At 50.4% G+C, this 21,098-nt stretch overlaps 1 protein-coding gene across 2 annotated transcripts in view; it reads right to left on the bottom strand.

The window, feature by feature from the left end:
- The window catches only part of coq8b (coenzyme Q8B), a 28,136-nt gene extending 8,324 nt beyond the window's left edge, over positions 1–19,812 (bottom strand). The window contains exons 1-10 of one of the 2 annotated variants that reach the window (XM_041179093.1): positions 19,725–19,812; positions 15,053–15,229; positions 11,130–11,516; positions 10,801–10,867; positions 10,605–10,682; positions 9,845–9,967; positions 7,087–7,172; positions 2,614–2,754; positions 811–892; positions 619–712 (exon numbers count right to left, since the gene is read on the bottom strand). In XM_041179093.1, the coding sequence (XP_041035027.1) occupies positions 619–712; positions 811–892; positions 2,614–2,754; positions 7,087–7,172; positions 9,845–9,967; positions 10,605–10,682; positions 10,801–10,867; positions 11,130–11,516; positions 15,053–15,229 (1,235 nt within the window). In that variant the 5' untranslated portion in view covers positions 19,725–19,812. Of the gene's footprint in view, positions 1–618; positions 713–810; positions 893–2,613; positions 2,755–7,086; positions 7,173–9,844; positions 9,968–10,604; positions 10,683–10,800; positions 10,868–11,129; positions 11,517–15,052; positions 15,230–19,641 lie in introns of both variants that reach the window. The other variant, XM_041179092.1, reaches the window with a different exon arrangement.
- Between the last annotated feature and the right edge of the window lie 1,286 nt (positions 19,813–21,098).

Here is a 21,098-nt window from a genome sequence, read left to right as displayed (position 1 = left end):
TGCACTCCTCCCAAGTACTGGCCTATTGTGCCTTTCCGATGTTCTTCACCACACCATTAGGGGAGGCGATGACGGTGGTATTGTTGCTGGACCAGTGATCCAGAGACCCGGTGTAATGCTCTGGGGACCCGGGTTCGATGGTGGAATTTGAATTCAATAAAAATCTGGAATTAAAAGTCTATTGATGACCATGAATCCATTGACAATTGTTGTAAAAACCCATCTGGTTCACTAATGCCCTTTAGGGAAGGAAATCTAGCCTACATGTGACTCCAGACCCACAGCAATGTGGCTGACTCCCTCTGAACAAGGGCAATTAGGGACGGGCAATAAATGGTGGCCTAGCCAGACACCCACATCCTGTAAATGAATAAACAAAATCATTGGTGGCTGTGTCGTCATCTACCTAGGCCCCAAGCGCTGCCAAACCTCTTTGCTTCTTTGAAACCAACCTCTTTGACCAAGCTTTTGGTCACCTGTCCTAATATTTCCTTATGTGGCTCAGGGTCAAATATTTGTTTGATGACACTCCTGATGGTCATTTATGTTAAAGGCGCTATATAAATACAAGTTGTTGTGGTGCAGTGACCTTTTTACAAACAAGGGGTTAATCCATACCGGAACCTCTTGGCACAGGCTGCTTCCCGTGTATAGTCACATTCCCATTCCAGCTCCCGCTTCAGCACCACAATCCCGCTCTCAGCAAACAGACCTGCGAGGAGGATGGAGAAAGAGGCAGTGAGCACTGGGGTAGCTCCTGTTTCTGAACCTTGCTCGACATTGAAAAGGGTTTCGTTGACTCTGCTTTACCTTCAGGCAGCGGGATGCTCATCTTCAACAGAGACAGCAGGTTCTCCACATCACTCTTGATGCTCTGAGCTATTCCTGGATACTAGAAGAACGAAGCAGATAAATCATGGTAAACAGTCAAACTTAGAAAACGTACCCCAAATAACACCGCATCTTAAACCTGAACCTTTCTCGTTACGAGATGCAGAGGATCCACAGCCTTAAGGACACATGTGGAACTTCATTCCCTCTTCCCATTAATTCCCAGATATCCCCAGCCATTGATACCAACAAATCTGACTTCTGACTTAGGATTGATCCATCAACCATGGAGAAAGGCAGCAATGAGGAGGGGCAAAAAGGAGTTTCTTTATTCTTGGGGTGTGGACTCTGCTGGCAAGGCCACTGTCTATAGCCCATCTCCAACTGCCCTTGAATTGAGCGGCTTACTAGGCCATTTCAGGGGGCAGTTAAGAGTCAACCACATTGCTGTGGGTCTAGAGTCACATGCAAGGCAGAACAAGTAAGGATGGCAGATTTCCTTCCCTAAAGGGCATTAGCGATCCTGATGGGTTTTTACGACAGTCGGTGATTTACCGAGACTAGCCCTTCCATTCCAGGTTTATTAATTGAATTTAAGTTCCATCAGCTGCCATGGTGGGATCTGAACCCATGTCTCCCTGTGTATTAGCCAGTAACATTACTATTATGCCACTGTCTCCCCAGGCAGGTAGTGACGAGTTTACAGACAATCAGGCTTGTGAAAAGGAGAGGGAAAAAGGCAGTGATCAGCATATGGGGTGGGGGAGGAGGAAGAGGTGGGGAACAGGCAGGGATTGGAACAGAAAGAGGGGCTTGAGAAGGGGGTTGCAATGGCCAATAGCGACCCATGGTATATGTAACTTTTTTTAAAATTTAGGGCCAGTTGAAAGGTCACACGTTAACCGAGTTTTCCTGAACATAGACTCCCGGCTGAAATATCTCAGGCAAACTAATTCGGTAATAGGAGGCCCCAAGCAGGCGTGAGGCTCTCTCTCTCTTATTTGCATATAAAAGTGTTGAGGGCTCCAGACCCCTCGCTTGATGTATCTACCAATACGGCAAGCACCACATTCCCAGTTCAAAACACGTGCAGGTCAAGTATCCTTTATCCGAAACCCCTGGGGGCCGATGTGTTTCGGTATTCAGACATTTTCGGTTTTTGGAAGTGATTTGCCTACCGTACTGAATATAGTTAGGATGAATAAGTAGTGACTTGTGATGATCTTTTCTCTAAGATTTTGCGTCCTTCAGTGGCACATTAAACAATTTGTGAAGCAAGAGAAAGCCGCCTCTAGCAGACCGGACTTGGCAGTCGGACTGGTACTCCCAAAGGCTCGACGATTCCATTTGGAACAGGTATCATTATTTGCCTGAGGGGCAGCATTTTCTCTCAGCAGCTAGGCACAAAGTAAGGCAAAGAGCCAGACTTCCCACGCTAAAGGTCGAGGTTCGCGTCAGCTCAGGTCACAGGCTTCCTGAGCAACGGATGTGTTTGGTTTTCAGGTGCAAGGATAAAGAATACTCAACCTATACAGGCCGCCATGTGCCACATTGGAACCCGCTTTACACACAGTTAATGAGCGCAGCACCTATTTTCTAAGCCCTTGCTGGGAATGACCCAGGTTTGATCCCAGGTCTCTATCGAGTCAGGCTGGCCGCAACTGAGGCAACGTGCCCAGTTAGTATAGTGGCTATGTTACTGTGCTGGTGATCCAGAGATTGGCTGTGCAAATCCCACCCTGGCAGCCTGACAATTCGATTTCATTGAGGAAAAGGGCCTACCTGGATTTTAATGGCCACCTCCCTCCCGTCCTTCAGCTCTCCGTGATGCACCTGTCCGATCGAAGCAGCAGCAAACGGCCTTTCCTCAAACATTGCTAGCTTATCCCGCCAGTGAGGGCCCAGCTCCTCATCCAGAACTTTCTGAGAAAAGAACATTTAAACAATTTGATGCTGTTATGGCACAGCCGATGGTAAATGCTGTGCTGCTCAAATCCCAAAGGGAAACTTGAAACAACTGCCACAACGGTTTTGCAATTTGTATATATTTCGAGATGTGTGTCTTGAATTCAGCAGCAATAAGACCACCGAGTCTTATAGGTTTCTTACAAAACGAAATTAAACCTTTACTAATAGAAGAAATGATTTTAAGTACATACATAGGTCTACAAATTACTATGATAACTTCTAAATCCCCTAGTTAATCTAACTCCCAGTTACACTTTCATTAAGCCAACTGTATGACACAGGTTTTTAAAAACCCAGGCAAAGTAACACACCACACCCTGAACAGTCTAATTCAAAGTAAGTTTTTCTCAGCTCCAGTTCTTTGTAGACAGCTTGAGGCTTAGGTGCTGGAGGCTTTTCACACTTGTGTTAGATCTTAGAATGCCTGCCCTTACAAATAGCCTTCTCTCCTTTATACACATTTTCCCATTTGAATGCAAATTCCCATTGTTTCACCATGTCTTTCGACTTTACCTCTCTAATAATAAAAGGCTCTCATAGTACCAATTTTACCAGTAATCTTTGGGAAAAATAAACACACTGTTTCTTACCTTTTTCTGGCTAGGTGAAACATTTCACCCCCTCCCTTGAATTCAGGCTAGTCTGGTTTATTTACAAATGAAAATGTTCCCTTTACATCTTACATTCTAAAACTTCCCCGATGTTTACCTACTTAACATTTCAAACCTACCTTATCTTCTGATACATCAAAGCCTTCAGCGAGCTGCCTTTAATTCAATTAAATCACACACACACAGACAAAGACACAGATCCCGCTACTACTCTACTTAACAATAAATTCCAATAACATTATGAAAATTATTACATCTTCCTGACAATTCGATTCACCGAGAGACAGATCTACCTAGGACCACGTGCCCCAGTGCCGATCCTGTAGACTCCCTCCTCTCCAGCCAGGCTTCTTACCATCTGCGGAGCATCTATTGACACCACCATGTCAGGCAGATTTAGACACAAAATTTACGGAAGGATTCACAGCAAACAGTATATTTACTCAGCAGAGTCTGGGTGAACAGTGCACTGCAGCAAACAGTCTACAGAGTCTATTTAAAGAGAATCTCTGTGAACCATGGCAAACGGAACTCATAACCAAAACTACAGCAACTTCTCCCGATAAATGCAGGATCATTTCTCCAGCGAAATGCAGTTAGTGGAAGATTGTTACATAATCCAGATCATGGAAGCAAAACCAATGCCAGTCATGATCCAGACATGAATGACGAGGGAAACTGACAAAGTATTTTGAAAAGAATTGTTAGAATATATGGAGAGAAACTTCTTCCGCTGATGGGAGTGTCTAAGACCATGAGGATATAACCTTAAAATCATAGACAGACCTTTGAGGAGAGAAGTTAGCCAGCACTTCCTCACACAAAGGGTGCACAAAAAGCAGATGGTCGCTCAATTAACGATTTTGAAACAGAGATTGAAAAGATTTTTGCCAGGTGTGGGTAGGTGGGTGGAATTAAGATGTAAATCAGCCAGGATCTTACTAAATGGTGGAACAAGGGCCTGAGTTGCCTACTTCTGTTGCTACCCAACCATCTCCATTCTGGCCAGGAATGGTGGCGCCAGAGTAGACAGCCTACTGCCCTTGTGAAAAGTGAGGAATACATACACAACAGTAATAGTGAATGTTCACTGCCTTCCTTTAAATTAAGCTGGTAAATTTTCACCCCAGTTTTACACTGTTTTGGCCTATTTTTAAAATATGTGCTCAGAATACGACATTATTGTGGGCCTTCTTAAAGCGATTAATGGGGCATTAAATCACCCATATAATATATGGAACTAAAGTCGTAGATGGGCCAGACCAGCTTGGGGTGAAACCTTAAGCCTTGAAATGACCCTATGCTCTTATAAGAATATTTCTTTGAAACGCTGTCATTCAACATTTAAATTTTCTACTTAACACAAAGAGAAATGTCTTGAGGTGCAAGGAAAACAGACATGGAGCCAGGGAGGAAGAGGTTAAAAGGAGTGACAACAGCCAGGTTGAAACAGATGTGTGCCGACGTTATCAAGTTGAATCTTGCTGAAAAGAGAGACATGCTGCTGAAGCTTTTCATCTTGGACTCTTCAGGACAAATGCAAGAATGCCAAATTTCAAACGATCACAACAATCTATACTACAGAAAAGGATGCTGATTGGTTGGCAAGTTGACTCCGATTGGCCGAGGCATTGCCATGGAGAAAGCAACAGGCAAAAATAGGCTCCCCAGGCTCTCAGGTAATTCAAAAAGGCCCAAAGCTTGAACATATTCCTTTTGTTTGCAGAGAACAAGTCCCTGCGTTTGAATGTGTGTCACCTCTAGCAAGCGTAAATGGGACACGTTATAAACTTGATTATCTTAAATTAGCTGTTAGTGTAGCTATTAGCGCACTCAGGATTGTTCAGTAAGTGTTGTCCAATCATGGAATCACATCTAACAGCAGATATTTTGTTTTGGGTTTCGCAAGCACGGGCTGGTTGAGTACTCTGCCTATTACAAACAACTGAAGGAAAATGTTATTAAGCTTAATGGCAAGGCCTTGGAAAGACCACAAGGAATGATTCCAACAGAATTGTTACACTGGTACAATAAAACTGGAATCTTAGGACTGGGGAGAGGGGAAAGATACAAGACTGATTGTTAATATGCAATACTATTAGAATCTCATATGAGAAAGCTAATCTCGAATGCCACCTTAGCCAACTTTCTGTCAGCCATGGCTCAGTGAGTAGCACACTTGCCTCTGAGTCACAAAGTTCTGGGTTCAAATCCGACTCTAGGACTTAAGCACAAAATCTAGGCTTACACTCCAGTACAGTACTACAGGAGTGCTACACTACTGGAGGTGATGTTTTTTGGGTAAAATGTTAAACCGAGGCCCCACCTGTCTGCTTGGGTGGATGTAAAAGATCTCAGGAGACTATTTTGAAGAGGAGCAGTGGAATTTTTATCCCTCAATCAACAACACAAAAATAGATTACCCAATCATCATCACATCGGTGTTTGTGGGATCTTGCTGTGTGCAAATTGGCTGCCCCATTTGCTATATTACAACAGTGACTACACTTCAAAGGTACTTCATTGGCTTTAAAGCGCTTTGAGATGTCTGGTCATTGTGAAAGATGCTATAAAAACGCAAGTCTGTTTTTATTCCACCATTAACGGCCATGCCTTTGGCTGAGTAGGTCTCACTCTGGAATTCCCTCTTCAAACCCTTGTGTCACTGCCTCCCTCTGTTTCTTTGATGAGCCTCTTTAAAATCTACCGCTTTGACCAGATTTTTGCCACCAACCCTTACAGTCTCACTGTTAGAGTATTTGAAAATGTTTTAAAATGGTCAAAAATATCTCAGCATGCTTTGCTTGAGTATTTTTAGCCAGAGTGGGAATGGGGAGAGAAGTGCGGTCAGAAAGCTTTTTATTCCTCAGTGAATGGAAACGAGCTGAGCCACGAGAATCAGGCACTAAGATAAGAGAGCAGGTGCTAAGCTGCCACTTATTACAAGAGGAAGAACAGAGCAGGTAGAATGATGCAAGGCTGCAAGGATACTGGGGCCACATTTTAGATAAAGCCTGAAGAACAGAATTGGGTAAACATCTCAATACTGTTGTGCGCAGCTGCAGCCTCAGGTAGCCAAATAGTACATAAAGCTCTTAATTCTTTCATGGGATGCGTGTGTCACTGATAAGGCCCATCCCTAAACGTCCTTCAACTGAATGCCTTCCAGATTTATTATTTCAATTTAAATTCAATTCGAATTCAAATCCCACCAGCTGCTATGGAGGGATTTGAACTCGTGTCCCACAGCATTTGCCTGGGCGTCCAGATTACTAATCCAGTGAAATTACCACTAAACCAGCATCTCTCCTCTCACCTCAGTGCACTCTAAGGGCAGTCAGAAAACTATCCAAAAACGTTAACAAGTCTGATCAACTGGAACAGGACTTTGCGAAGGCTGTGTTAACTGCTCAGCATTTAATGTAATGGTGTAAGCCAGCTCTCCAAAACCCATTTCATTATGAGTCAACACATATTGAAGCTTGTTGCTTAAAACCACTTGGGCCCAAATCACATGTTGCTGGACTGAAAACCCTGTGTTTCGATCGTAACCACAGGAAATCCACTAGCGTTCCTCCTCTGGCCGGGCAGTTTGCTCTGTGTGAAATGTCACTGGGACATTTTTTTCCTGTTGCGGTCACTAACAACCACCCTGAACTGCTGTTGGTACACTCACCACTGTTTGCCAAGCGGGCATGAAGTCCGCACTCTGCCGCACGCGCTCGAATATCTTCTGGAGCTGAGGGTTGATGAAACTGCTGTCTGTGCGGAGAGAAAATTGACTGTGTAAAAGCGGCATCTCAGCCTATAGTTTGAAAGACTCGTCAGCGCAAATCTTGGAATGCCAGAAAACTGAGTAGGCAATTCAAGTTAGCTCTGCCGCTCAATGCAATCATGGCTGATCCGTAACTTAACTCCATTCACCCGCCTTGGCACATGTCCCTTAATTAGCTAACAAAAAAAACATTGCTGTAAAGAGAGCCGTGTTGACGAGGCTTTTCATCTTGCACTCTTCAGGACAAATGTAAGAATGCCCGATTTCAAATGATCACAACAATTTACACTACAGGAGGAAAGCATGCCGATTGCCTGGCAGGTCAACTCTGATTGGCCAAAGTGTTGCCATGGCGAAAGCCAAGGGAAACTAAAGGCTCCGTAAGACCCCAGATAATTCAAAAAAAAGGCGCAAGGCTTGAGCATATTCCTTTTGTTTAAAGAGAATGGGTCGTTGTGTATGAGTGTATGTTGCTCGTAGCGAGTGTAAACGAGCATCGAAGAGCACACACACACAATCTCAGACTTAACATTATTAATTGAGCTAACATATACTGCTTTTTGCGAGAGTTTCACATTCTACCAGCCTTTTAAAAAGGTGCTTCCCAATCTTCTCACATTACAACAGTGACTACATTTCAAAAGTACTTCATTGGCCACGGGGGGTTCTGGGATGTCTTGAGGATACTTAAAAGTCGTTAAATAAACACAAGTCTTTCTTTTAAGTTTTATCCTTAACAGCCTGGCTCTGTCCTCTTCATCTAGACTCCTCCATCAGTGCCCTATCAATTCTTTACAAAATCCTAAAAACCTCCATAAGATCACCACTTAACCTTCTATATTCCCGGGAATACAAACCTAGTTTAAATAATCTCCCTTCATAGTTTAAAGTGGACGGTGTTACACTGGAACAAGTAGATAAGTTTGTCTACTCAGGACAAATGATAACAGAAGATAGTAGGTGCAATGCCAAAGTTGGAAGAAGGATAGAGACTACCAGAAGGAATTTTGTGAAGATGAAAGAAATGTTAACAAGAAAACTCAAGCTTGTAACAAGGGAAAAACTCCTAAGATGCTACATTCTATCCACTTTACTGACTGCCTCAGAAACCTGGACAATAAATAAAGATCTGTGGAAGAAAGTAGAGGCCTTTGAAACATGGATGCTAAGATGCTTGCTAAAAATTCCATATCAGACCATAAGACAAATGAAGAGGTGCTTGAAATTGTAAGAGCAAAAAAAAAAAACTCTTCAAAAGTGACATCCAGAAAAATGTCAGTATTTCAAACATTTGATCAGAGCTGTAAAGCTACAGAGATCTCTTCTAGAAACAAAGTGGAGGGCAGCAGAAAGAGCTGGGCATAATTGATGACGGACATCACAGAGCGATTGCAGATGAGCTCCAGTGGGTGTGTAAGGATGGTACAAGACAGACAAGTGTGTCATCCCATGACAGCAGATCTCCTGGTAGGAGTAGCTACAAGGAAGACAGCACAGGAGGACACGGTTTAACCCTTGGAGCCCTGGAAACTTCGGTGAAAAATGAGCTGGGCTCTTTCCAATACCAATATATCCTTGCTGATGTGCTGTGAGATCTTGAGGGGACAAGATAGGGTGGCTACCAGGAGGATGTTTCCTCTTATGGGGGAAACTAGAACTCAGAGACATATCTTAGGAATAAGAGATCTCCCTTTTAAGGTGAGGAGAATGTTTTTTTTCTCTCAGTGAGTTGTTAAAGTGTGGAATTCTCTTCCCCAGAAGGCAGTGGAGGCTGGGTCCTTAAATTTATTCAAAGCTGAGTTACATTTTTGTTAGTTAAGGGAGTCAAGGGTTATGGGGGGCAGACAGGAAGGTGAAGCTGAGGTCACAACCATGATCTTACTGAGTGGCAGAGCAGGCTCAAAGGGCCGAATGGCCTACTCCTGCTCCTAAGTTCTATGTTCCTATGTCCACAGAGCTGTACACACTATCCCAGCCATGGTCTAATCAAAGCTTTGTACAGCTGTAGCAGAACTTCCCTTCCCTCATATCTTCTAGACGTAAAGGCAGAGATAGCCAGTTTGCAAGGTCAGTGTGGAGCTGTTAGTATCGGGCTTTCAAAGCTTGATGGATATTCGTCATCTCAAAAGCTTTAAATGTTAGTGACACTGAAAGTTCCAGGTACAAGAATGGTAATAAAAACAGAAAAAGCTGAACATTCTCAGGTCAGGCACCATCTGCAGAGAGAGGAAGAAAAAGAGTCAACCTTTCATCAGAATTGGGGAAAGTTAGTATTGGTTTTGAGCAAGTGCAAGGGGATGGGGTGGTGGGGCGGTGGGAGAACAAAAGGGAAGTTCTGTGATAGGATGGAGGGCATATAATTGGTCGTTACCTCATTGTTGCTGGGTCAACGTTCTGGAACTCCCCACCCTGGGAACACCTCCACTACATGAACCTGAGGAAGAAAGCCAACCTCCACCTTCTCAAAAAGGGCAACTAGGGACAGGCAATAAATGCCAACCCTGCCCACATCCACAGAATGAGGAAAGGACCCGCCCCCTGCCCTATCGAACCGTTGGGAGGGAGATGGGCTGGTAGGAGAGGAGAGACTCGCACTTGGTATCTGGAGAGAGCGAGTGTGACCGCGAGGAAGAGGAGTCAGTGCAACTTCAAAACGCACCTTGAATGCTAAGCATCTGCCCAATCTTCAGAGCTGCCCCTCGCACCTTGCACAGCGTGTCGACAATGCGTTCCGCATTGGCCTCCGACAGGAAGGGGTTGGAGTCCAGCAGTCCTTTATTTTCTGTGGTTAAAAACCAGCACATCAGAGGATCACATACAGTCCAGGACAACTGAAATGCCAGCCAAATAAATCTGTCACCCCGCTTATTGCCCAGATGAAGTAATGAACATTTTTAAACATCAAGACTTTTAGCCATTTTATTTAGCAGCCAAGTCGTAAAGGTTAGACCCAAAGCATTGAATCGTACAGCACAGGAGACTGGCCATTCAGCCTATTGTGTTTGTGCTAGCTCCTTGAAGGAGCTATCTGATTAGCCCTTTTTTCAGTCTCTCCCTTTCCTTCAAGTGACCCTTGACCCGAGCCAGCAGGGCTGGCAAAGACCTGACTCCCATGCTTACCACCTGGAAAAGTTGCAAGCTCCAGATAAGTCCTCCCATTGGGGAGGCAGGAAAAGAACAAAGGGTGACTGAGTGAGCAGGATCGGGGGCGCCGTAAAGACGCCCTCCACAGTTCAATATCAGTTGATGCTCACCATCTAGACACCTGGTGGCAAAAGCGGCCACTTGTTGAGACACAGGAGGGAGATCAACACCCAGACAACAGGAGGAGGGGGGTGGAGAAAGGAGAAATCTTAACCAGTATTGTCTGCCTTACTCGAGAATCATCAGGACAAAGAGGTCAAATGCTGAAATCTCACCTCTTGACGTCTGGTTTCCACTCACTGACTTTTTGGCAACTTCTGCCAAAGCACCGAGTCCCAAACTCACCGCCAAACCTGCCGATGGAAGTGCAATGGATGTAACGCAATGTTCCACACTCTGCAATAGGTTGGGGAGGGGCTGCTCCTGTCAGAACCCAACAGGATGGGGCCGAGGGCAAAGTGTGTTACCTACCTCCAAAGTTTGCCAAACGGCTGATCCGTGAAGAGGGCACTTTCCTTTCACGAGCTTGTTTGCTTAGCTACACAAAAAAAGAGAAAATAATTGGTCAAAAGACTATGACGCTGAATATTGATCTTTTATCAGATTTTCTACCACACGCCCCCCCCTCCCCCAGAAGGTGCTGACTCAGTCAATGGCTTTAATTTCTTTTTGGGATGTCCCGCTGTTGGTAAGTATTGAAATACAGGTCAGCCCTGGTCTGTTTGAATGGTGAAGTAGACTCAAAGAGTTAAAGGGCCTCCTCCTGTTCCTACATGCGACAGTGTTGAATGATTCCTCACCGTTTGTCTTGGGACCTTCGGCTGGCTCCATTTGTCTCTGCTCTGCTTCGTGTCCCTGACCTTGGCCATTTCCTCAGGTGTCAGGCCTCTCACCGAAGCCTCGTCGTGCAGTAGCCTCGTCTGTCCCATTCCAGGGCCCGCAAGCAAGGAAAAGTTCCTGCGGCTATCTCCGAACCCGCTCCCGGCTGGACGGCCCGAGTTAGGGTGCCCCTCCCTCTCGCCGTGCGACGAGCTCTCACCCTGCCGGGTATCAGGTGCCTCCTGGCTCCCTGCTCCCACATCGCTGCCAGAATATTCCGGAGCCATTTCTGAGGCAAGGTTCCATTGCGAGGCCGCATCTTCTCCGTCGAATGGAGGGTGATCCTCTTTAAATTCTTGCACTCCTTGCTGAAAAGGAAGAGCAAAAGAACAGATCGTTAAAAAGGCCGTCTCCCATTTCTCCATCTCCAAAATCATTTCTTTGGTCCACAACTGAGACTCAGGGATGCTGAAACATGAAACGGAACGATGGGTGGGCGAGGTGGGTCAGCCATGCATCTCTCCATTGCCAGGGGCTAAAGCAACCATGGCGAGTGCATTTGGAGCCTGAAAGGGCAGCAGTGGGGGGCAGATCAAAGGCAATAAATGGCTCCTCTCAAGGATCTTCGATAGCCGAAGACAAATCCTTGTCCGAATACAGTAATAATGGTTACCTGATTGTGTGTGTGTGTGTGTGTGTGTGTGTGTGTGTGTGTGTGTGTGTGTGTGTGTGTGTGTGTGTGTGTGTGTGTGTGTGTGTGTGTGTGTGTGTATATATAGAGAAATACTTAGGTTTGTAAATGTCAGGTAATGGCTATCTCAGACAAGGACACAGATTTAAATTGACAAAAGATGGGAAAAAAATTCTCAGTGAGCAGTTAAGGTCCGGAATACACTGCCTGAGAGTGTGGTGGAAGCAGGTTCAACTGCAACATTCAAAAGGGGACTAGACTGTGATCTGAAAAGGAAGAACGTGCAGGATTACGGGGAGAAGATGGGAGAATGGTGAATTACTCTTCTAGCTGGTACAGGTACACAATGGACCAAATGGCTTCCTTCTGTGCTGTAACACTCTGTGAATCTGCGAAAAGACTTGCATTTCCATAGCGCTCAGGATGTCCCAAAGCACTTTACAGCCAACGAAGTACTTTTTGGAAGCGCAGCCACTGTGGTAATGTAGAAAACGTGGCAGCCAATTTGAAAGCTCTCACAAACAGAAACACAAGTTTTGTTTATTCATTCACAGTACATGACGTCACCAGCATTTATTGCCCATTCCTAATTACGGTCCAGAAGATGATGGTGACAACTGAGTGGCTTGTTAGACCTTTGGAAGGCAGTTAAAAATTGACAATGGGTTTGGTGTCACATGAAGGCCAGACCGGGTAAGGATGGCAGATTTTCTTCCCCAAAGGACATTTTTGAACCAGGTAGGGTGTTACGACAATCCGGTAGTTTACTGTCACCATTACAGATACAAGCTTTTAACTTAGTTTATTTAGTTAACTGAATTTAAATTTCCCTCTGCCACAGTGGGATTTGAACTCATGTCTGAGTATTGTGTGCAGTTTTGGTCTCCTTACCTAAGAAAGGATATACTTGCCATAGAGGGAGTGCAGCGAAGGTTCCACCAGACTGATTCCTGGGGATGGCAGGATTGTCATATGAGGAAAGATTGGGCCGACTAGGCCTGAATTCACTGGAGTTTAGAAGAATGAGAGGGGGTCGCATTGAAACGTATAAAATTCTGACAGGGCTGGACAGACTGGATGCGGGGATGATATTTCCTTTGGCTGGGGGGAGGGGTCTAGAACAAGGAGTCACTGTCTCAGGATACAGGGTAGGTCATTTAGAACTGAAAGGAGGAGAAGTTTCTTCACTCAGAGGGTGGTGAAGCTGTAGAATTCTCTACTACATAAGGCTGTTGAAGCAAAGTCACTGAATATACTTAAGAATGAAATAGATAGATTTCCAAACACTAAAGGCATCAAGCAGTACGGGGAGAGAACGGGAGTATCGTGTTGAGAGACAGGATCAGCTATGATCATATTGAATGGCAGAGCAGGCTCAAAGGGCTGAACGACCTACTCCGCAGAACCATAGAAAAGTTACAGTGCAGAAAGTGGCCATTCAGCCCATCATGCCTGCATCAGCCAGAAAAAGAAAAAAGAAACTAGCTGCTCATTTTAACCCCATTTCCCAGCACCTGGTCCGTAGCCTTGCAGGTTACAGCGCTTCAGATGCAGATCCAGGTACCTTTTAAATGAATTGAGCATTTCAGCCTCAACCACCAACTATGGCAGTGAATTCCAGACACCCACCATCCTCTGGGTGAAAAAGTTTTTCCTCATGTTCCCTCTAATCCTTCTACCAATCACCTTAAATCTATCCCCCTGGTATACTGACCCCTCAGCTTGGGGAAACAAGTCTCTCCTGTCTACCTATCTAGGACCCTCAGTTAGGTCACCCCTTAGCCTCCTCTGTTCTAAGGAAAATAAGCCCAGCCTATCTAATCTCTCCTTGTGGCTGCAATTTTTAAGCCCTGGCAACATTCTTGTAAATCTCCTTCGCACTCTCTCCAGAGCAATTATGCCCTTCCTGTAATGTGGTGAACAGAACTGTACATACAATTCCAGCTGTGGCCTAACCAGCCTTTTATACAGTTCCATTATTACATCCATGCTTTTGCCTTCAATACCTCACCCAATAAAGGAAAGAATTTTTTCTATGTCTCTATGTTTATGAGTCCATAACTAGTAACTAGTAACATAAACACTATGCCCAACCCTGTAACATTGGACCCAAGACCAGATAGGGTGCGGAATGGATAATGTTTTTGTGATGTTGATTGAGGAATAAATATTGGCCAGGACACCAGGGAGAACACACCTGGTCTCATGGAATCTCATGGAAACACGAGAGGACAGTTGGGGCCTCGGTTTAATGTCTCATCTGAAAGTCAGCACCTCCGACAGTGCAGCACTCCCTCAGTACTACATCAGGTGTGTCAGGCTGGATTTTGCGTTCGAGTCTTGAGAGTGGAACATGAACCCATAATTATCTGATTTAGAGGAGAGAGACCTACCCACTGAGCCCCAGTGGAATATTCCTAGGGGCAGTCAAATTGCATATCGAAAAGATTCCTTTCCACCTTTGGCTGACCACGAGATGGACTGCCACGATATGGCTAGTCTAGTTCAGTTTCTGGTCAATGGTAACCCCCCATCAACCTCCTGGGAGTTACCATTGACCAGAAACTGAATTGGACTAGGCATATAAATACTGTGGCTACAACAGCAGGTCAGGGACTAGGAACTGTGCAGCGGGTAACCCTCCTGACTCGCCAAAGCCTGTCCACCATCCACAAGGCACAAGTCAGGAGTGTGATGGAATACTCTTCACTTGCCTGGATGAGTGCAGCTCCAACAACACTCAATAAGCTCAACATCGTCCAGGACAAAGCAGCCATGGCACCACATCCACAAACATTCATTCCCATCACCACCAATGCACAGTAGCAGGAGTGTTTACCATCTACAAGATGCACTGCAGGAATTCACTAAGGCTCTTTCGACAGCACCTTCCAAACCCACAACCACTGCCATCTAGAAGGAAGAGGGCAACAGGTAGATGGGAACACCACCACCAGCAAATTCCCCTCCAAGTCACTCACCATCCTGACTTGGGAATATATCAGCCGTTCCTTCACTATCGCTGGGTCAGAATCCTGGAACTCCCTCCCTAACAGCGCTGTGGGTGTACCTACACCACAGGGACTGCAGCGGTTCAAGAAGGCAGCTCACCACCACCTTCTCAAGGGGCAATTAGGGATGGGCAATAAAGGCTGGCCTAGCCAGTGACCCTCACATCTGTAAGTGAGTAAAAAAGAAAGATCGAACCATTACCTGTCGTCTGACGAGGAGAGAACTGACACATTGCTCCGCGGAGACCTGGGCCTTTCTCAGACCAGTACCCAGCACAGAACTGCAGACAGCCAGCTTCAGCTCTTCCCCCTGTTTCTCTGTGAAAGCCTTCGCCACCCGCGCTGCGCCCCACAGCACCCTGGCCACCTCGGTCCACATCTGTAACAAAATAAACGCCACTCATTAAAACAGGAGGAAAAAAAAAAATCACTGGCAAACCCTCACACAGAAGATGCGCCAAGGCAATAGGCACAGGAGGACATTCAGCCCCTCAAACATGTTCTACCGCTGTTCAGTTAGATCATGGCTGAAAGCCATCTTAACTCCATTCACCTGCCTCAGCTCCGTAACGCTTAAAACAACTACTGATCTCAGTCTCAAAAGCTGCAAACAACCACCAGCACCTGGACTAATCGACTGTTACTGCAGCCTGCTGTGTTCACACCCCACACCACTCCCTTCAGTCACAGGAGGACAGAGAGCCCTGTGCTGCAGGGAGGGAGGTAGGGAGAGGAGCGGTCCATGGGTGCTGGGGGTGGGGGGAGCTCAGTGACGGGTTTGGGGTTTGGAGCAGGGTGCAGTGGCAAGGAGATGTTGGGTGCTGGGGGGGGGGGGCAGGGGTTCGGGTGCCAGGTGGGGTTAGGTGCTGGGGAGGTTTGATTGCGGGCTGGGAGGGGTTAGGTGCTGGGGGTTTGGGTGCTGGGAGGAGGGTTGAGTACTGGGGGGTAATGGGTGTTGGGAGGAATTGGGTGTCGGGGTTCGGGATTGGGTGCCAGGGATCTGGGGTATGAGGGGATTGGGTGCTGGGTATCAGGGGGAATTGGGGTAGGGGGGTTGGGGGCTGGGGAAGACTGGGTGCTGGGGGTGGAGGGGATTGGGTGCTGGTGGGGGATCAGGTGCTGGTGGTGGGGGGGGCGATTGGGTGCTGGGTGGGGGAAGATTGGGTGCTGGGTGGGCAGGGATTGGGTGCTGGGTGGGCAGGGATTGGGTGCTGGGTGGGCAGGGATTGGGTGCTGTGTGGGCAGGGATTGGGTGCTGGGGGGTATTGGGGAGTGGGGGTGGGGGGATTGGGTGCTAGGGGGTGGAGATTGGGTGCTGGAGGGGGGAGATTGGGTGCTGGAGGGGGGAGATTGGGTGCTGGAGGGGGGAGATTGGGTGCTGGAAGGGGGAGATTGGGTGCTGGGGGGGAGATTGGGTGCTGGGGGGGAGATTGGGTGCTGGGGGTGTGGGGAGATTGGATGGTGCGATTTGGGTGCTGGGGGTGGGGAGATTGGATGGGGTGGGGATTGGGTGCTGGGGGTGGGGGTGGGGATTGGGTGCTGGGGGTGGGGAGTGGGTGCTGGGGGTGGGGAGTGGGTGCTGGGGGTGGGGAGATTGGATGGGGTGGGGATTGGGTGCTGGGGGTGGGGAGTGGGTGCTGGGGGTGGGGAGTGGGTGCTGGGGGTGGGGAGTGGGTGCTGGGGGTGGGGAGATTGGATGGGGTGGGGAGTGGGTGCTGGGGGTGGGGAGATTGGATGGGGTGGGGAGTGGGTGCTGGGGGTGGGGAGTGGGTGCTGGGGGTGGGGAGATTGGATGGGGTGGGGATTGGGTGCTGGGGGTGGGGAGTGGGTGCTGGGGGTGGGGAGTGGGTGCTGGGGGTGGGGAGATTGGATGGGGTGGGGAGTGGGTGCTGGGGGTGGGGAGATTGGATGGGGTGGGGAGTGGGTGCTGGGGGTGGGGAGTGGGTGCTGGGGGTGGGGAGTGGGTGCTGGGGGTGGGGAGTGGGTGCTGGGGGTGGGGAGATTGGATGGGGTGGGGAGTGGGTGCTGGGGGTGGGGAGTGGGTGCTGGGGGTGGGGAGATTGGATGGGGTGGGGATTGGGTGCTGGGGGTGGGGGTGGGGAGTGGGTGCTGGGGGTGGGGAGATTGGATGGGGTGGGGAGTGGGTGCTGGGGGAGGGGAGTGGGTGCTGGGGGTGGGGAGTGGGTGCTGGGGGTGGGGAGATTGGATGGGGTGGGGAGTGGGTGCTGGGGGTGGGGATTGGGTGCTGGGGGTGGGGGGATTGGATGGGGTGGGGATTGGGTGCTGGGGGTGGGGGTGGGGAGTGGGTGCTGGGGGGGATTGGGTGCTGGGGGTGGGGGTGGGGAGTGGGTGCTGGGGGTGGGGAGTGGGTGCTGGGGGTGGGGAGATTGGATGGGGTGGGGAGTGGGTGCTGGGGGTGGGGATTGGGTGCTGGGGGTGGGGGGATTGGATGGGGTGGGGATTGGGTGCTGGGGGTGGGGGGATTGGATGGGGTGGGGATTGGGTGCTGGGGGTGGGGATTGGGTGCTGGGGGTGGGGGGATTGGATGGGGTGGGGATTGGGTGCTGGGGGTGGGGGGATTGGATGGGGTGGGGAGTGGGTGCTGGGGGTGGGGATTGGGTGCTGGGGGTGGGGGGATTGGATGGGGTGGGGAGTGGGTGCTGGGGGTGGGGATTGGGTGCTGGGGGTGGGGGGATTGGATGGGGTGGGGATTGGGTGCTGGGGGTGGGGGGATTGGATGGGGTGGGGATTGGGTGCTGGGGGTGGGGGGATTGGATGGGGTGGGGATTGGGTGCTGGGGGTGGGGAGTGGGTGCTGGGGGTGGGGAGTGGGTGCTGGGGGTGGGGGTGGGGAGTGGGTGCTGGGGGTGGGGAGTGGGTGCTGGGGGTGGGGGCGGGGATTGGGTGCTGGGGGTGGGGAGTGGGTGCTGGGGGTGGGGGCGGGGATTGTGTGCTGGGGGTGGGGAGATTGGATGGGGTGGGGAGTGGGTGCTGGGGGAGGGGAGTGGGTGCTGGGGGTGGGGAGTGGGTGCTGGGGGTGGGGAGATTGGATGGGGTGGGGAGATTGGATGGGGTGGGGAGATTGGATGGGGTGGGGAGTGGGTGCTGGGGGTGGGGATTGGGTGCTGGGGGTGGGGAGATTGGATGGGGTGGGGATTGGGTGCTGGGGGTGGGGAGTGGGTGCTGGGGGGGATTGGGTGCTGGGGGTGGGGGTGGGGAGTGGGTGCTGGGGGTGGGGGTGGGGGGGATTGGGTGCTGGGGGTGGGGGTGGGGAGTGGGTGCTGGGGGTGGGGATTGGGTGCTGGGGGTGGGGAGATTGGATGGGGTGGGGATTGGGTGCTGGGGGTGGGGGTGGGGAGTGGGTGCTGGGGGGGATTGGGTGCTGGGGGTGGGGGTGGGGAGTGGGTGCTGGGGGTGGGGAGTGGGTGCTGGGGGTGGGGAGTGGGTGCTGGGGGTGGGGGCGGGGATTGGGTGCTGGGGGTGGGGGGATTGGATGGGGTGGGGATTGGGTGCTGGGGGTGGGGGGATTGGATGGGGTGGGGATTGGGTGCTGGGGGTGGGGGTGGGGAGTGGGTGCTGGGGGTGGGGGCGGGGAGTGGGTGCTGGGGGTGGGGAGTGGGTGCTGGGGGTGGGGAGTGGGTGCTGGCGGTGGGGAGTGGGTGCTGGAGGGGGGGGCGGGGGAGTGGGTGCTGGGGGGGATTGGGTGCTGGGGGTGGGGAGTGGGTGCTGGGGGTGGGGAGTGGGTGCTGGGGGGGATTGGGTGCTGGAGGGGGGGCGGGCGGGGGAGTGGGTGCTGGAGGGGGGAGTGGGTGCTGGGGGTGGGGAGTGGGTGCTGGGGGTGGGGAGTGGGTGCTGGGGGTGGGGAGTGGGTGCTGGGGGGATTGGGTGCTGGAGGGGGGGCGGGGGAGTGGGTGCTGGAGGGGGGCGGGGGAGTGGGTGCTGGGGGTGGGGAGTGGGTGCTGGGGGTGGGGAGATTGGATGGGGTGGGGATTGGGTGCTGGGGGTGGGGGGATTGGATGGGGTGGGGATTGGGTGCTGGGGGTGGGGAGTGGGTGCTGGGGGTGGGGAGTGGGTGCTGGGGGTGGGGGGTGGGGAGTGGGTGCTGGGGGGGGATTGGGTGCTGGGGGTGGGGGTGGGGAGTGGGTGCTGGGGGTGGGGAGTGGGTGCTGGGGGTGGGGGCGGGGATTGGGTGCTGGGGGTGGGGAGTGGGTGCTGGGGGTGGGGGCGGGGATTGGGTGCTGGGGGTGGGGGTGGGGAGTGGGTGCTGGGGGTGGGGAGTGGGGATTGGGTGCTGGGGGTGGGGGCGGGGATTGGGTGCTGGGGGTGGGGAGTGGGTGCTGGGGGTGGGGAGTGGGGATTGGGTGCTGGGGGTGGGGGTGGGGAGTGGGTGCTGGGGGTGGGGAGTGGGTGCTGGGGGTGGGGGCGGGGATTGGGTGCTGGGGGTGGGGGTGGGGAGTGGGTGCTGGGGGTGGGGAGTGGGTGCTGGGGGTGGGGAGTGGGTGCTGGGGGTGGGGAGTGGGTGCTGGGGGTGGGGGCGGGGATTGGGTGCTGGGGGTGGGGAGTGGGTGCTGGGGGTGGGGGCGGGGATTGGGTGCTGGGGGTGGGGAGTGGGTGCTGGGGGTGGGGGCGGGGATTGGGTGCTGGGGGTGGGGGGATTGGATGGGGTGGGGATTGGGGGGGGGTCGGAAGCTGTGTTGTTGCTGCTGGGGAGAGAAGCTCAGACCCCGGCGCTGGGAGACCCTCACCCGCCCCCTTCCCACCGTCTCCCTCTCGAGGCCCAGCAACAAACAACCTCAGGCGAACAACCAACACCCGAATTCCACCATCAAAGCCCCGCCGCGGCTGACCAGGCCTCTCATCCCCGGCCTCCGGTACCTCAGCTCCTGCTCCCCAGGATCCAGGAGCCGTTCCGCCTGAACCCGCGCCCAGTCCCGCCTACTCCCCGCTAACAGGCAGCTCGGCCCACCAATCAGCTTCGAGTTCACAACGCCCCCGCCCATTTGTGCTGACTGGCATCATTCTTCACCAATCATCTTTCAGTCTTCTTCACTGGACACCAATCACAGTGAAGGGGGCGGGCACTACATGTGCTGGCTGGGCACCAATGATTGACATTGCACTTACCCAATCAGAGTCTAAGGTTCTGGCCAATGAGCGCCTGCTGGGGGCAGGACCTATACCTGCAGCAGACAAGTTACATTCCAGAGGTAAAAACTTTTTCCAGGTAATTCTGTTTTTGTTTTACATTCCAGAGGAATTTGTAGAAAACTTTAGAAGTTGTTTCCTATTTTAGTTCATGTATCAAAATGTATTTATTTGTATATTAACTTAGCTACTAGATGCTCTGCCTCAATTCTCCAAGACATTTTCAATACCGAGATAAAGGCAAAAAACTGCGGATGCTGGAAATCCAAAACAAAAACAGAAACAGAAACAGAAATACCTGGAAAAACCCAGCAGGTCTGGCAGCATCTGCGGAGAGGAAAACAGTTAATGTTTCGAGTCCTCATGACCCTTCAACAGAACTAAGTAAAAATAGGAAAGGGGTGAAATATAAGTTGGTTTAAGGGGGGGGTTGGGACCAGTAGAGCTGGATAGAGGGCCAGTGATAGGTGGAGATAACCAAAAGAACCAAAACTGGAGGAACAGCACCTCATCTTCCGAGTAGGCACTTCACAGCCTTCCGGACTGAATATTGAGTTCAACAATTTTAGATCATGAGCTCTCTCCTCCATCCCCAACCCCTTTCTGTTTTTTCCCCCTCCTTTTTGTTTTTTCCAATAATTAAACAGATTTTTCTTTTCCCACCTATTTCCATTATTTTTAAATGTATTTCCATCCATTGTTTTATCTCCAGCTTTTAGCCTTTTTAGATTCCCTCACCCCACCCCCACTAGGGCTATCTGTAACTCTTGCAAGTACAAACACATTTCCATCTATTTTTTCAGATGAAATTACATTGTTTCATGATTTTAACCATTGTGAGATTTGAACTCTTGATCTTAGGGTTACAAACCCAGTACCATAACCACTTGGCTATTTAGGCCAAGCTTAGGGCTATCTGTACCTTGCTTGTCCTGCTTTCTACCCTTAATTAGCACATTCCTCAGATAATATCACCACCTTCAACACCTCTTTGTACTTTTGTCTGTGACATTTCTTGGTTATCTCCACCTATCGCTGGCCCAATATCCAGCTCTACTTGTCCCAACCCCCCACCTTAAATCAGCTTATATTTCACCCCTTTCC

The sequence above is a fragment of the Carcharodon carcharias genome, chromosome 34 (assembly GCF_017639515.1).
Source record: "Carcharodon carcharias isolate sCarCar2 chromosome 34, sCarCar2.pri, whole genome shotgun sequence".
In the NCBI taxonomy this organism is placed as follows: Eukaryota; Metazoa; Chordata; class Chondrichthyes; order Lamniformes; family Lamnidae; genus Carcharodon; species Carcharodon carcharias.
The sequence above is the reverse complement of the archived record's forward strand: the minus strand, read 5'-3'. Positions and strand labels throughout refer to the sequence as shown.